Raw genomic sequence first — 17,721 nt, 5'->3', positions numbered from 1 at the left:
AAACAAAGCTAAGGATGAGGCCTCTTACCTGTTGCAGACGGCGGCTCGAATGATCTCGTGGATTGATCGCAATCAGCACTTGAAATTTGCACCCAAAACCCTTTAATGGTAAACTCACAAGGTAAAAAGTGAAAAGTAATTTTATTTTTTACCATTTCACTATTTATAGCATTTTTTGACCTAAAAAATACATTAGAAATGATATTTTTGAGTATTTTTGGGATATTTTTATGTCAAAGTGGGTATTACGCCGTTTTTGTATGATGACAGGGGTTGGTGCAATTCAAAGCAATCAAACGAGCTTCTTTTTTTACTTTTTCAAGCTCGGTAAAACATGAGAAAAGGTTACTTTAAGGTCTGCTTTCAGCTCTTTTCTGACCATTTAAAGAGGAAAAGATTGCTGAGTCACTCCTCTTGACTCGTTAAACGTTAATAAGGGGCGATCGTTTTAAGTTCTTTTTGTCGACTGTTAAAACATAAAAAGATTACCGGGTTTTTGTCGTTTCAAACTCGTTAATGGTTACGAAACGACGTGATTTTGATCGCTTTTTTAATTTTTCAGGTCGAAATCACTATTTATGAAAAGTACTCCTCGATCGTAATGGTCGGGCGGTTCTTTCGGGCATTATTTTATACTTTTTCAGGCCCGAGAGACACAACTTTACGAAAAAGGACACCCCTGGAGTTTCCTTTTCTGCTGTCTTTTCAAACTCTCTAAACATGAAAAGACGCCGAGTTCTTCCTTTGTCAGACTCGTTAAAACCTGATGACATCGGATTTTGTCGAAATGACATACCACAAGCATATGCTATCCCCATCAAGCTTGTTAAAAATAATTGGGGTACTCGCCAGAAATGGCGGGGGAAAGAAACGAACCATAATTACCGTCGTGTCGGCAGTATGTCGCTCTTGAACATGGCACTTCTCTACTTTCGTGTCTGGGTGGGGATATCTCATCCCATATTTTTCACTTGCTTCCATGGACTTGGGTACCCCTATTTGACCTCTCATATGCTCATTGCCTTGTCATCATGACCTTTGATACATTGATGTCAAATACTGCCAATTCCATTAATGTGCCGCCGATATGTTCAAGAGAAGTTGACCTCTGCAAAGAAACAACCTCCCTCTGATAGCTCGCACAATCTTGATTCACAACATTATCTCCCTATCTCGTGTCGATGATGTGGGAAACATTATGGCCCACCTTCGATCAAGGTCACTTCCTGTCGGCTTCAACTCATTATCCAGGAAGCTGATCTAGAGACTCCCTGTCGGTGCCTGCATGCCTTAATGGCAGGTTCTTCGTGTTCGACGTGAGGTTTTCATCATTTGTCCTCCGATTGAATGATTCTACGGGTGTTCGACTTCAGATCACTACTTCACACGCCGTAGATTGTACCTATAGTACCTTGAGGGCCATTGTCATTATTGATGGTACCTCTCGCATCTGTTAACAGTTTCCAATATTGACTGGTAATCAGACGATGTTCATGCATGTTCGACCTCAGCTCACATGTTCACATGCTTGAACTTGTACTTCGGTTCGGGTCGAGATGGAGCGCAAGACCCTGGATTGTGTCTGTTGTAATCCAGGCATGATTCTTGATATATGACTCATTCACTGGATGGCTGCGACCATACCTGAGTCAATTCATTGATCCTAACCAGATGGCTGCGCCCATACTATGGATCTAGATTATGATGTACTCTCTTATGGATGGCTGCGACCGTACCACGTACATCATGTATTGGAGCTATCAGTTGTATTTCTCAATGCAGATTCTCGGCGGCAGCTACATGTGTTCTTGTAAAGCATTTCACCCCTCTCTCTCTCGGGCCTCATGCTTTAGGGGGCATCTGTTACACAGTAATTTGTCACCGTTGGTCACCGTCCCTGTTACCCCTGTTTCCATACATTGGAGGACGCATTCTGGGACCTGTGAGCAGTGACATAGTCTAAAAACACTTGCATTATGTTCCCCTGAGTATGTACTTCATGTTCCCTGAAGACACCTTCTGCAAATTATCCCTGAAAAGTGCCCTTTTTCCATTGGCGCGGGTCCACAGTGTCTTATCCACGCCAATCACCGAGATCCTCAAAAGGGGGTGCGACCATTGGCGCTCTGTCCTAGAACAACACTCGCGCCAACCAAGTTTGGTAATGATTTTTGGCAAACACGCACTCATATGTTTTTTCCCTTCAGATCACGAAGTCTTTTGAGGATAAAATCCATCTGATAGAGGTCGGGAGTCATCATCTATCCTTTACATCTATCCACAGTGGCTTTTCGGAGATAATGTCAATCCACAATGAGTGTCTTGGTACATTGTATCTTCCTCCCTTCCTCATCTATAAAATTCTGTCCTCATGCATTGGACAAGCTAGTTTTGGAGTAATGCTAGTTGTGATTATGCTTGTTCTGAGAGATAGTAAGAGTCTTCAAGCATAGGGAGGTTATGCTGCCGGAATCCTGAGAGAGAGAAGGTCTATTGCAAGACGTATATAGCTACTCGCCCAGCCAGAGGATAGGTTCAACGTCAGAACCTTGGTTGTATCTTTCTCTGCTTATTATTTCATTAATAAACGACTACTGTTATGGTTCCAATCTCATTTTTCATCATGATAATGTTTGGTTTATTTCCTTTCTGACTGAAATATAGTTGTATGTTAGTGGATTTTACGCTTGTTCTCATTTCGTTCTTTGCATGTGCAGGTATCCATACGCGGGGATCGCAAGGATTGTGACCTGCCGGAGCAAGGGAACAGGATTGTCAACTCGTCTTCGACATTAGCGTTGGACTCCAGGTTGGTTTTCGTCATCCACTTTTAATATACAACTAGGAACTTGCGTAGTAGCGTGTTTTGATTGTTTCTAGTCCCATTTTGGGCTAGTGGGATCGCCTCTGTCCACAGAGGGGATTTACCTCTCCAACAGCTCCCTTCCAGGAGAGACTGGAAAACGAGAGAGAGTTGTAGCTCTCTGCAGGTTGCAGCCTGCGTACTGGTAAAGGACTGCACCAGTACAAAACCATTGTAAAAGGAGTTTCTAATTGAAAGAAGATAGAGACATATTGCAGCAGGTGGTTTTCACCCACATTGGGTTTCCACCTTATATCTGGTGTTCTTTGGTGTGACTATCTGTTTTTCTTGTTCATGCTCATTATTTTATGGTACTGACATACAAACTAACGATCAATATTTGAAGAATAATTCAAAGTATAAATAAGGAAGAAATATTGAAAAGAATTTGATAATACTGATTCACCCCCCCCCTCTCAGTATTATTTCCAACACTAGCTTTCAGTTTTTCTATAGTTCCATCTGCATTAATTTTTGGTTTATATAACCATTTGCAACCTATGACTTGTATTCCTCTAGGGAGTTCTACCAATTCCTAGTGTTGTTTCTGATTATTGAATCATATTCTTGTTCCACGACTATTTTCCATTCATTACTTTCATTTTCTTCTTTATAACTAGACGGTTCAACAACATTCATCATACTAGTTATAAATGCATTTTCCCTATACCTTGCAGGCATTTGAGCTTTTCTACCTGATCTCCTGAGTGGTGGGGTGGTGGTTTCAAATTATTTCTTCCTACTGTTTTTGTTGTTGCTATTACTGCTGTTGTTGTTGCTACTGTTGTTCATCCTCTGCCTTTGTTTGCTGTTGATCTTGATTATTCTCTGCATCCTCTTCTTCAAAGTACAGAATGTCCCATCCATCATAGTGCTCATCAATTTCTTCACTATCTTGCTCATGGAATTTAACATCTCTACTAACAAAGATCTTGTGAGTAAAGGAATTAAATAATCTATATGCTTTATATGACAAACAATACCCTATAAAAGTGCATCTGATGGCTTTTGAGTCTAATTTATTTCTATCTTCCTTGGGTATGTGGGCAAATGCTTTACATCCATATATTCTTAAGTGTTTTACTGCAGGCTTATATCCATACAAAGCTTCAAAAGGAGTTTTAAACTCAAGACTTCTTGTAGGACTCCTATTTTTTAAATAAACCGCAGTACTCACTGCTTTAGCCCAAAGACAGAGTCCAGGCTATGGTTAGTCAGACTCGCTGATGGGCAACTAAAAGAAAATGTGAAAGTGAATGCAATGCGACACTAAGTGATAGAAAAAGTGATTGATCATGCATGCAAACATTGAATGAAAGATTCAGTGAATAGATCAACATGCATGTGGGTGAAGCGAGTCATCAAATCGATGACCATTTGTGCAAATCAGTTTCATGCATGTGACAGTAATGAGATAGCAATGAAAACTGAAATGGTGCTAGCACAAGCTAGTATGCATGTAAAAGATAGCAAGCCTTCAAATAAATCAATCAAAAAACACCCACACAAGTGAAAACACAAAAAGCAACAAAAATTTTGAAAAAGACAAGTCGAGGCCACCTACCCCATGAATAGGTGAGTCAGATGTGTCGAAGAGTCCTAGATGTGTTGTGGGATGTTAAAGCTCCAAGATCGATGTGAAAGAATGAGATCTAATGCGTCGATAAACAAGTTTGAGATCATGATACTCATCCCACAAATCTAGGAAAAAGTGACACTTGGAGGAAAGCTTCTAAACTAACTTTCCATGTAACCTCCAGGTGCTCAACATAGCTCCCTCAATCAAGGGATTGTTTTTGCATGTTTCCTTTTTCTATTCTATGAAAAGAAAACCATGCATGCAAGTCAAGTTTCCTTAGTCCTAGGTGGAACTGGTCAACCCAACTACTCATGCATGAGGCTGCTCAACCACTGGGAGGAAATGTACTTTTTTTTATCAGAGCTGGGTTGGTTTCCCAGGAGATTTGCATAATTTATGGGTAGGGCAACTGACTTCTGCCCGGGATTGCACAATTCCTGGGCTGAACACCTTGCTGGGAAGGATAGCGTAATTTTCTAGGTGATGCCTCATTAGTGGGATTTCAGAGTTCTACAACCCAACAAGCTACTAAATAGAATTGCACAATGTTAGAGGGAAGGTTGGTTTCCCTCTAGAAATGCCCAATTTCATGGGGGACCTACTCAACCTACAGTTGGACCAAGTCTGAATGAACAACTTGTGAGGGAAATGCATCAAGTTTTGATCGGTAGGCTGCCTTTCTACAAGAAAAACAATGAAGCTTGTGTACTTGATGAACCAAGACAACATGTTGTGAAAATCTGGTCAGGAGGCACGAAAATGAAGCCAAGGAAAAATTTTGGAGGGTGGTTATAGCCGCTATAACAAAGTGGCATGAAACCTTACTCGCAGACTTCACAAAACTTTTTGAATTATTCTCCTTTCCTCAAATGTCTCACTAGGAGACTTTATTTGAGTAACTAGTACAATTACGTGCATAGAAGATGAGTCTACATCCATAGACTCTTTCATACAAATTATCTCAAAATCTCTGCTTAGCATTTGTGGCTTTGTTGTCATCACTTTTGCCATGCCTTGGTAGGCTATCTAGAAGGGTGTCCCATGGTTGCTTCGACTCTCTTGACATTGTAATCCTTAGGAAAATACTTTAAAGAATTACTTGAAATATGTAAAAGATTGATTTTTCATCCTTCCTCCTATTGTCCCTCAACAAATCCCTTTATGCTTGTGTTAAAGCATTATATGATGTTGCGTCTCTTGGTTCTTGAAAACCATTCTCTATCAAATCCCAAATATCCTGGGAAGAAAAGAGAGCCTTCATTGTAACATCCTAATAATCATAATTTTTCCCATTAAAATGAGGTATTTGAGGATTAAACAAGATTTTTCTTGATGCTTCCATTTCTGAGAGAAAAAAAAACCCTCCCCGTTGCTAAATACGCTTCAAAAAGTTGTCCCTTCAAAACAATTTTTAACTCCCACTAAAAGCACTTATTTTTAAACTTACACAATGTCACCTACTCTAATATGATGTGAAATATTAGGAGGAGCATAGCAGAGGAGTCTTTCCCTTAATAGTTGAGTTGTTGAGATCAAAGTGCAACTAGATAGGAGCTTAAAACACAAAAAAACTGATGCACAGTAGAACAGAGTAAAAATTTGAAGCAACAAAAAAAAAATTAGAATATAATTCTTAATGCGTGAAATACATTCACATGGAGGTTGCAGCTAAAGTTCTTATGACTATTTACACTTTACTAAGGGTTGTGGAGTAGTGACTATTTGTTTTCATGCGCCCGCCAAAATTTTCTCTACAATTTTCTCCTCTTGAACTCACACCCTCGACTAAAATAAATAATTCTTCACATGTATATTAAAAAATACATTTCAACATAATAATTTATGAGAAAGTCAAAGTATTAAGACATTATGGGTGATTTTACGGAATAAATTATTTTTTGAACTTGTAGATGTTGAGGAGTGTAAGTAATAATTGGAGAATAAATGTTTGACCATAATTATTCACCAACCCTTCATTAAGTGCTTTAATTATCTTATGTGTTGCGGAATGGTCTGATTTGTACTCCCACTCAAAACTTCATTTAACCCGTGTCCCACAGCCTGCAGACAAAATCCACAACCTGTAAATAAGGTCTACTTGCTTGATTTACTTGTGTACCACAAGTATACGTGCTGTAATTTTATTTAATGCTGTATTTGAGAGTAGTTTTCCAACAACCTTACCAACACTTAGCCTACTCCATGCACAGGCTGGCTCACCCATTGACAGCCACACCAATGAGTCACTATAGGCTCTTCTCTAGAGCACAGAGTAACGTGCATATTGGATCAACAATCAATAGACACACCAATTACCCACTATTACCTCTTCTCCAGAGCACGTAACTTACAACAAACAGATCCACGATCTCACCATCAAAGTATCCAACATGCCTCACCTTTTCAGCAACATAACACGGTCAATTCCTCTCCTTCACAAACCTAGCCTTGGGCTCTCATCACATAGAACAATGCCAAACTCATCTTTACATACACAATCTCTCAATTTTGAGTTGATCATATCAGAGCATTGTCTATCAATTTACACAAACCATATCGACTGTGTAGTGAAGTAGATTTGACATACGCAAGCAGAAATTTCTAGTAGGACTTTCGAGTCAACAAACTTGGCCTATGCATAAGTTCCAACAGCAAATATAGCCTCGTAATAGTGGAAACATCGATGCCTTCAAAATGGTGTCAACAACAAAAATAAATCTTTATTGTTTGTACCAGACTCGCTCTTATACCAACTTAAAATTAAATAATGCACACTAAATTATATTGGTCAATTAATGTTACGTATATAGATGAAGTGTTGTCTCAATATAGGGAAGTTGTCTTTGACACATAATATCTCAATGACACACCAATCTAGGAATTGACTAGATCTAAACAACTCCTAGAGAATAGTAACAAATTCCTTTACATCAAAATGATCACAAATGAGACAAGTAGTAATTATATTTTCAAGAAAACATCTACTAGACGAATATTCGAGAAATGGAGTTACTTTTGTTTTTTATATTCTTAACATAAGACTCACTAAAGAGAGATGGAGTTCTTAAAAAATCTTGGAGTGGTAACAATTTTTTGGTGTGCTTCTTATGTACATTTTCCTAAATAGTTAAGAAATAAGTTAGATGACAAAAGTGAGAACTGCATTTTTATTTTATATAGTGAGAATTCTAATGCATACTGACTCTATAATTCCATCCAATAAGTATATGTTTAGTAGGGATGTTTAGTACTAGAAAGAAAAAGCTTTGGTTGGAAACATAGATAAATCTATTACAGAGGGAGGTGCATTATCTCTTGTACATTATGATGAAGATGAGAAAGAAGTACAAGGTGGAAAACATATTCTATATACACTTGATGTAAACTCTCTAGCTAGGTAATTTCAGGCAATTTCATGCCATTTTAGTTCATGACACCACAATGAGCACGATGAACCATTAGGTTATGATGGACAACAAATAACATGCTCCAATGCAAGTAATGAATGTGTTAGCCTCACTCTCATAATAAAACAATTATAAATCCAAAATTAGAATTAAATAAATCAAATCATGAGAATTAGGAGTTAGTTCCTCAAACTAGGGAGTTTAGTTAGGATGAGAGATTCTCTCCAGCTAGTTCTCCTAGATTAGTGTTTTGTTGAGAATGTATCTCAACCAATTTTGTTCAAGATAGGTGCACTATCTTGAGATAACTTGCTCATGTATTTATATGTATCATAAACATTATTTAATATGAGGAAATTCATGAGAATGTGGGAGTACAAGAATGTCTCTCATGCCTTTTCCGCGGAGTCTGGTTTGGGTATATTTCTGCTATTTATTTTTGGAGTGCTTTATTACTTGTTTATTAAATTTCTTCAATTGGTATCAGAGAAAGGTTAAAATATCTCATTAGTGCATGGAACTATGTAAGCCTCTATGTACTGAGTTGTGTTTTCCTTTATTAGTATTATTGCAAAGTTTTTAAGCACTTGCTATGAATCATGAAGTCTATGGAGTGTTTTGGTAGTTGGAGATACTAGTGTTGTTAGACCTGCATATAGTCGAGGACTTGTGGTAAAGTCGGGAGTTGACCAAGAAGAGTGCAAAGAATCCAAAGTTGACTATGGAGCATCAAGTTGACGCAATGCGACCTCATTAGTCATGTGGAATCTATAACGGGTTAGCGAATCTACAATGGGTCAAAGTTCAAATCTTCACACACTAGGAGTCTCATCCATATTCCACCTTTGATTGTCACCCAAAAGTATCATTATGGAATTCATAGAAACAAATGCGGCCTATTCGACCAGACAGGTGAAATCAGCATGGTCGATAGATATAGTTTGAGGTGAATGGAAGCTTTATGGTTGATCCAAGTCACCTTCGTGGAAGGACGTGTGTTGTCTTGACTTTTTGCTATAAAAAAATGATCATGCTCCTAAAGAATTATGTAGTTCTGCACATTTAACTTTCTTGTTAAATATTAAAAATTTTTCAGTTTAAGATCACCCACCAATTCAAGCAAAGATTTTGCAGCATATTCTTTGTGCAGTTTATTATTATCACTTGTACCATATGCTTTTTCATATACCGGATAACTGAAGCCCGCAGAAATCAATCAAGTCATCAGGATATGGGTGCAAGACTTGAGCTTTGGCTTTGTTCTCTTCTGTTTCTCAGATCCGTTTGTCATAAAAAATATTCATAAATCTCTCCCGAAAATACTACAACCATACTTTCTTGAATAAATCACAAGGGCATGTTAGAATGGGTATGCAAAGACTAATTCGATCATCAGACTCATCATCAATTGGATGTGGAAGAATGGCAGATTGACCAAGGTGTAGTCTAGAGACCATTTGGAGAATTGTGCATGAAATAGAATCAATCAACTCATAGGTCACTCATATGCAAATTGCATCGATATTTTCTTGTGAAAGCCAACAAAAAGAGCCATAGAATTCTCCTCCTAAGCGGTTGTGTTAATTCTATGTTTTTTGGACCGGTGTCACTATAAATATCCTTGCAGAGAGCTACCATTGATGAGAAGAACTTGTGGTCTACATGTTTAGTTATACAGTGAAAGAGAATGTAGTCGAGATCGAAGACAATCAAACTAGGGAGGATTTGGCATATGTTGAGCATCTGCAGAGCCTCAAATTTGACTTGTTTGTCCACCATCCCTGACCCCTCGGCTCTTTCTATCGCTTACTATATGTAGTACACTTCATAAACAATTTTGGGTATTTTTTGTTGTGGCCAACTCTTCCCGCACGCCATTCTTCTCTGCTAGGCACCGCAGTCTTCACACAAGCTACCAGACCGATGTATGGCATAGTTAATAAATTTTGATAACATCCATTAGGTCACTCTACGGGAATATCTCCACTTACTAGCTCTTCCACTTAAAACACTTGGTCTCATACATCCAGGTGTGTGCCTCTTTCGCATAAGCCCATAGCTAGCACTTTGATTTCATATTGAAACCCTCAAGCCATTCTCGGTGTAAGGCATTCATGGAGCCACCCCTTACGTAAGTCACGAGGTTGAATGCAACACCGTTGGCTCCTTTCGGGCCTGATTGCACAAAAGACTTCATAGCCCTACATACATTGGGTCGTCTACTATCCGCTAGTGAGATTCGAATCGCACCCATCTCTAGATCCCATGAAGGGCGAGTGGGCTAAGAAACCCACTAGGGTCTATGCGGATGGAATTTATGATTTGTTTCACTTTGGGCATGCGTGATCACTGGAACAGGCCAAGAAAATGTGAGTATGTGTTTGAGAATCTTGCACCAATGTATTTGTTAAGGTTTTAAATATGTCTTAAGGTCGGGCAATATATTTATGGCGTGACCATTAAGTTAAACTACGCTTCATTCTTAAATTAGGTAACTACCGGATATTGCTCATTTGGTTTAAGCCCTTGGTACAACCTGTTGCCCTGTGCTCAGATTTCTAATACTATGCAATGCGGTGATGTGACAAAATCCATAGGATTGAAATCTTGACTTCTGTATTGTAAGTCTCTTTATATTAGTTTATAAGCCATTGAAGGCACCAAAAACCACATAGAATTCTGTGATGAAGGCAATGTGAGCCATGGGAAATGTGAACCTTGGAGGCTGCATTAGCGAGAAGGCAACATTGTGAGAGAAGGGTACAGTGAACAGCAAGCACACAATGAGGGAGGAAGCAAAATATACTAAGCTAAGTAGCATTAGCTAGAACGCAGTAGAAGGCATTGCCCAACTGTGAAGCATAAAAGCACTAGAGTACTTAGCAATTGCGAGGAGTAGTGAAAGAAAGAAATGGCTTTAGCTTTTAAATGAGCCTGACATTTGTAGATTCTGCACCTTCTTAAACCTACGTGGAGGAGGACTGGATTAAAGCATTGCAGAAATATCGTTGAGCCAAGTATAGCCTACATCAAACTCATTTTCATTGCTCTCCGTGTGGAATGTGCAAGTGAGATCGTTGAACCTGTATCTTTATAAGTATGGCTCTAAATTTGATTTTTGATGCATAAAGTTTTAAAATTGAAACTTCAATTCATTTTTTCTTTAAAATGTGTTCATAAACATTATTTTAATGGAAGTGACTTTTCAACAAGTCACAACCACTCACCTTTTAAAGTGACCTGCATACATTTTAGACAAATTGTGACGGGTGTGGCTTTAGTGGAAACATAATGGAAAGTGTCACTTATAATAATGAAGTCAGAAGTGATTTTTTGTATTTGGAGTGATAAGTGAATTTTAAGGGAAGGTGCAATTTTTAAAAGTGGAGAGATAAGTGTGCATTTTTTTAGTATGGAGTGACAAGTGGGAATTTTATAAAGTAAGGGCTTATTTCCTTGTAATGGAGTGATAAGGTGTATTTGTTATAGAATTCATTTTAATATTTTATTAAAGAAAGCAATTGAGTCAGTGGAGGCAACTTTTGAAGGAAATTTTCTTGCAAAGTTTGCAAGTGTGACATTCTCATTGAGAAGTTTCCATGACAAAGTTGTGACATTGAAGAATGATGTATTCAAGTAATTAATAAAATCATAATTTTTGTGGTGCTTGTGTCCTAGATCTGCCTGAAATTGAATAAGGGGATCTTAGATACATCGTGTGTAATGAATGCGTTTGGATGACTTGTGTTGAAATTACCAAAATGCTCTCCTTGTATTATGCTTAAACAACTACATTCACATAAGCAAGCTTAAGTATAAGAACGCTTAATCAAGCTCTTGTAATCAAGTTTAAGTACGCAAGCACAAAGCGTCATATCATCAACTTGATTAGATGATTTTCCAAGCAAGCACATTTCACATCATATAATCAAAGGAATCAAGTTAAGGATGCTACAAAATCAAGAATTACAAGCCAAGATGACATCAACATCATCAACACTTTTTGTATCACTTGCAGATAAACATTTTTTAACTAAATTGTACGGGTGCATTCTCTGTTGTAACCGACACCCGAATTTGAATTGTTAAGGTGAATACGTTAAGTCAAGTAAGTCTTCAACTCAGTCATCAAGATTGACCTTGTCATTTGTCTCTTGGGTGCATTTTTGACACTGTTCGACACCCTTCCTTTTTTAAAAACTCAGCACATTTAGTGAGTACATTGAAGAAAGCACAAAGTGTTAGTAATCAATCAAGCAAGTTCAAGTAAGCCATCTAGCAAGAAATCACCATTAAACAAGTCTGAATTCTAGTATTCTATTCTTCAAGAGAGCATTAAATCAAGCCAGTGTTTAACGCAAGTGCAATAAGCAATAAATCAAGGGAGTCATTCAAATAACAAAGCAAGCTAGCATGTGTTCCAAGCAAGCAAGCATGTCAAAATCAAGTGCGAAAGTTCAAGGCACGACATCTATAACAAACGAGCCAGCGTGAAGTTGATTGAAGCATTCAAGCAAAGCCATCGTCATCAAGTGAGTGTGAAATCAAGAGTGCAAGAAACCATGTTATGAAAATCTAGCAAGTGTTTAAAGCATCAGCCATAAGCAACAGTACAAGCGAGCCTGAATTCAAAGTGAGCAAGCTAACATGGCGACACACATTCAATTGTCCCAAATTCTTAACAATTTGATTTTATCATGAGCTCGCGACATGGTGAACATCAGCAAAACAAATCTTGTTGATATTCAAGTGGATCTTCAACATGCACATGAAATGATTGAGTTCCTTCAACTGGAGTTGCAACTACAAAGATCTAAGTTGCTAAAGAATTGTCATGCTTCCAAGTCTATGAACAATACAAATATAGCTGATGATTCCAAGTCACTGATCCAACCAACTTCAAGTGTTGAAGTGGTCCGTGATTGAGTTCAACTTTCTTCCAAACCAATCATGAAGCCATGAGAATAAATCCAAATTAACAGAAATCGATGAGGCTTAGGATATGTCAAAGATGATGCCAACTTGCATATCCTAGATTATTCAAGGCCCATTCAATTTGACAGTGTCGAGTTTCTTACACAAATCACAACGGCTAGTTCTGAGAAAGTTGAAGACAAACACAAATACACACAAACTGAAGTTGCAAACAAACAGACATGCACGCACAATGAAGTTGCAGTCAAACCAAAATGCCTTCATTGTTAAAGAACTGATCATCTCGAAGATGTGTGTTTTGATCTCCATCCTTGTCACCATTGTGGCAAGTCAAATCATTCATGAGCAGAATGCAGCAAACAACAACAATCAACAAGATTGAAGATAAATTATTCATAGATTGATCCCTCAGAATTGTCATCCACGGTCAGAAGATTGTATAAGTTTTACAATAGCATTGGCTCACAGATATTACAACCAACAGTAAAAATGAAGATGGTACTCTCATGCAGTTGAACACGGGAGTACACCACTGAAACTCTCCTACACCTGAAGGGGGGGAGTTCAAAAATCAAGTGAAAATAATTGTCTCTCCTTTTAGCCGATAAAGAGGGGAAAATGTCAATGAAATTGACAGTGGTTGTGAGAGTGAAAGACTCGACAACATCAGCAAAGCAGAGAGTGGGCATTTTCATGAGCAAGTGAGCATCAACAAATTCGCTAGTAAGCAATCGACAACAAAGTCACTAGTGTGCAATTTTCAAACACAGTAAAATCAACAATCATCCGTAAGTGGGCGATCATTATTAGCAGATTCACCAATGGGCATTCATCAACTTTTGTGAGTGGACAAACAAATATGTGAGTGGGCGTTCATCAAATTTTTTGAGTGGACACACAATGCTCATTTCAAGCAAAGGACAGTTGGATCCTTTTGGAGCTTAGCACGTAATGGAGTTGTCAAACGACATTCAGAGATGAATGAGACATGCAACTCACTCATGGTCTCTTCATATTGCAGTTTCTTCATCATCTAGCTTTGGCGGTTTTTTCACACAAATGTTTTTTGAGGATCAACTTGAGAACTTGGAAGAGAGTTCCTTGTTCTTATTTTGGATTTATCATTGAGGGTTGGAATGCTAGGCTCACTCTCATAATAAAACAATTATAAATCCAAAATTAGAATTAAATAAATCAAATATTGAGAATTAGGAGTTAGTTCCTGAAACAAGGGAGTTTAGTTAGGATGAGAGATTCTCTCCAACTAGTTCTGGTAGATTAGTGTTTTGTTGAGAATGTATCTAAACCAAGTTTATTCAATATAGACGCATTATCTTGAGACAACTTGCTCATGTATTTATATGTATCATAAATATTACTATCTTGAGACAACTTGCTCATATATTTATATTTATCATAAACATTATTTAATATAAGGAAATTCATGAGAATGTTAGACTACAGGAAAGCCTCTCATGCCTTTTCCACTATGTGTAGTTTTGACATATTTCTACTATTTATTTTCTGAGTGCTTTATTACTTGTTTATTAAATTTCTTTAGAATCTAACCCTCCATTAATTAAACTAAGCAATTTGTGTGAATGGCAATTTCCGAAATCCAATTTCTTTGAAAAGATAACCAATAAAAATGGTCTTCTTATTTTTTTGAATTATTGTGGTTGATGCAATTAGATATTCGATATTGGTAGAGACAACTTGCACTAAGTATGAAATAAAAAATATTCACTAATTTACACAATGTTACTCAAAACAATTTATAAAAATATAAAATTAAGTATTAATGTTTAAACATTAAGTATTAATTTTAAAATGATTTAATAAAACACAAAAATAAAATAAAATGTTACTTGTAAAAGAAAATAAAAAAATTAGCAGAGAAATTACTTGATATTGATCTCCTGATATAAGCCCCATTCCACGAAAAAAAGGTACACGCGTATTGTTATCAAATCTTGGTTCATGAACGATCCCATTTCCTATTGCATAACCCTGAAAACTCAGCATCCAGTAAAAACAAATTAGCCTAACTTTTATAGAACATATATAGACTAAAAGATTGTTTGCAATTTCAATGGTAAATAATCCAAACCAATTTACCTTAAAATTCAAAACCGGTTTTATCCCAGCTTGAATTCCTGTAGATTAACAAAATCATAGAAGGCACAAAAGGTGAGTGAAGGTTTCGTATATTATAAACCTGTATCTAATGTCTTTTGAAACAAAACCATATTGCCGTACCCTTAACCACTTCTGACGCTAGAGTTGGAACATAGATTCCTGCATATGATTCTCCCGTAAGGTAGAACTGATTTGGAATGAACTCTTGATATTCTTGAAACCACTGCTTGAACATAAATGAAATGAAATGAGCTTTCTTTCCACAGTAGAACTAGCACTAAGATATCTACATTTCTACTAAAGTACATGGTGTCTGCAGAATTACGAAATATACTTCAATCAAAAAACTCGAATACCGGTGAATCTGAAAATAGCAATATAATTGATTTTCAAGGAAAATATGAAGACCTTCAAAAGAAAATGATGCGTATGTGAAGCTGTCTGCGCATCACAAGTAATATAATCACTGGCGTTTTCAGAATATGAATAACCAACTCCACATGGCGAATCCAGATAGATAATATTTGATACCTGGGTTTATAAAAGAATAATGTAATCGTTAGAATTTGATTTGTAATTCGATTGACCAGAAAATTTAGCCATTTCCTTGTTCCATAAGTTAAGTTCTACGACACTTGGTGTTGAATCCTACCTAGCACTCAAAGAGTGGTTTGGGTCAATATTTGTAGAGGTTTTACACCAAAACTAGCCGGTGTTGGTAAACTTTCCAAACCAGTGACTAGGATCACAGGGTGGAAATTACTGATTCCATTAGGGGTGCGGTGATTCTTCACCCCCCTCAAAAGCAACTAGGCTGAATCAAACACCCTCAAAAGCAACTAGGCTGAATCAAACCTGGGTCCAGGCTCTGATACCATGAAGAGGTTTTCATTACACCAAAACCCATAGGTTTTAGTAAACTTTCCAAACCAGCAACTAGGATCCCAAGGGTGGAAATCACTGATTCCATAGAGGTGGGGTGATTCTTCCAACACCCCCTTAAAGGAAATCAACCTCGGTCAAGGGTCTGATACCATGTGGAAGTTAGCTGTTACACCAAAACCCCCAGGTGTTGGTAAACTTTCCAAACCAGTGACTAAGATTCCATAAAAGTGTAATAATTCTTCCAACAATATTCTCCTCTTTGATCATTAAACTTTGTGTTTTTACTATTTTTTTTTTTTTTAATCTGACCTGCTAGAGTTGAGCCATAAACTTCTGGGAACTTAACTCTTCATTATCAAAGCTATCTACGATCGAGGTAACCTCATGCGACTTACCTTCTCGACCCGTGGACATAGATCAATTTTTTTTAAATGAATGAATCAACTAGAAAGAAAAAGTCACTAGAAAAAGAAGCTGTACAGATAATAACTTCATCCATATAAAAACATCACTGAAAATACCTTTGACCAAGAGTATCGATTCAGTTTTAGTCTCGGCAAACTTCCATTCTCTCCGTCTTCAAAGTTAAAAGGACCTGCACGTACAGGATATTACTGTTAATGAGGCATTCTGAATCATTTGGGTGATCTATGAATCATTTGGGTAATCTATGAACCATTTGGGTGGGAAAAGAAAAAAATGTATAACCATGTAGTTATTATATGATATTTCTGATCTTTATGTTAGTGGCATGTTCCTGGTATATGAAACCAGCAAAACTCGAGAGTTGAATCTTAACTAACCATGTTCGTATATGAAGCCATCAAAACTTGAGGCACCAGGACCGCCGTTCAGCGAAAGAACAACAGGATCTGTCGTTGCATTTCTTTCTGATGTAACAAAATAGTAATAGAGGTACTTTCCACTAGTCTCATCTATCTTTATATATCTAAACAGAACAAATATAAATAAATAAATAACATCATTGTAAACACACTACAATAATTGTACAGAAATTTCGTGGTCACGGTTGAGAACATGTTCGGAGGCAAATCCGTCACGGAATTTTAACTTCAATGTACTTCAAACTAGCTGACAATCAAAATAAATATAGATGAAGATTATCCTACCCTGCATAATGATCTGAAGGAAGGCTACCGTTGTAGCCAGGGACAGATGTGATTCGTGCATTTGGAGGGGCTGCTTCTGTGTAGGTTGTATAGGTCTGCAGAGCCACCAATAGAAGAAGGTAGCATGTCCACATAATTTTTCCAAAATCCATTGTGAAAACGCCTTCAATATTTTCTCGTAATACGGAAAGCCTTATATGTATTAAAATTTATTATTTTATTTCATTGTAAAGTAATAGTAAACTGTAAATTATATATTGAAAAAGTCAATGATACTAATTTTAAAATTTAATATTTAAAAAATAAAAAATTATATTTATAATATATATATATATTAAAATTTATTATTTTATTTCATCGTAAAGTAATAGTAAACTGCAAATTATATATAAAAAATTCAATGATACTAATTTTAAAATTTTATATTTAAAAAAGAATATATATATTAGAATTTATTATTTTATTTTATTGTAAAGTAATAACAGTAAACTGTAAATTATATATTGAAAAAATCAATGATACTAATTTTAAAATTCAATATTTAAAAAATAAAAAATTGTATTAAAATTTATTATTTTATTTTATTGTAAGGTAATTGTAAAAGTAATAGTAAACTGTGAATTATATTTAAAAAGAAATTAAAATGATGATAGAAATTGGTAAAGATATTTATTAATATAAAATTTCATACTTAAAAAATTAAAAAACATATATATTTATATTAAAAAATTACATGCCTGATTTGGTAAAGATTTTTATTGATAAAAAAATTAATGTTTATAA

At 36.5% G+C, this 17,721-nt stretch overlaps 1 protein-coding gene across 1 annotated transcript in view; it reads right to left on the bottom strand.

Annotated features, from left to right (window-relative positions):
• Nucleotides 1–17,090, bottom strand: part of LOC149172610 (serine carboxypeptidase-like 20) — a 60,428-nt gene extending 43,338 nt beyond the window's left edge. The window contains exons 1-7 of the mRNA XM_089426394.1: nt 16,939–17,090; nt 16,612–16,757; nt 16,330–16,403; nt 15,332–15,454; nt 15,044–15,146; nt 14,903–14,940; nt 14,690–14,794 (exon numbers count right to left, since the gene is read on the bottom strand). Of these exons, the coding sequence (XP_089282520.1) occupies nt 14,690–14,794; nt 14,903–14,940; nt 15,044–15,146; nt 15,332–15,454; nt 16,330–16,403; nt 16,612–16,757; nt 16,939–17,090 (741 nt within the window). The remainder of the gene's footprint in view (nt 1–14,689; nt 14,795–14,902; nt 14,941–15,043; nt 15,147–15,331; nt 15,455–16,329; nt 16,404–16,611; nt 16,758–16,938) is intronic.
• Nucleotides 17,091–17,721: the final 631 nt, after the last annotated feature.

This window comes from Pinus tabuliformis, chromosome 4_2 (genome assembly GCF_031772625.1).
Source record: "Pinus tabuliformis cultivar Carrire ecotype Pingquan chromosome 4_2, CPIR1, whole genome shotgun sequence".
Classification (NCBI taxonomy): domain Eukaryota; kingdom Viridiplantae; phylum Streptophyta; class Pinopsida; order Pinales; family Pinaceae; genus Pinus; species Pinus tabuliformis.
This window is presented reverse-complemented; position numbering and strand designations above follow the sequence as displayed.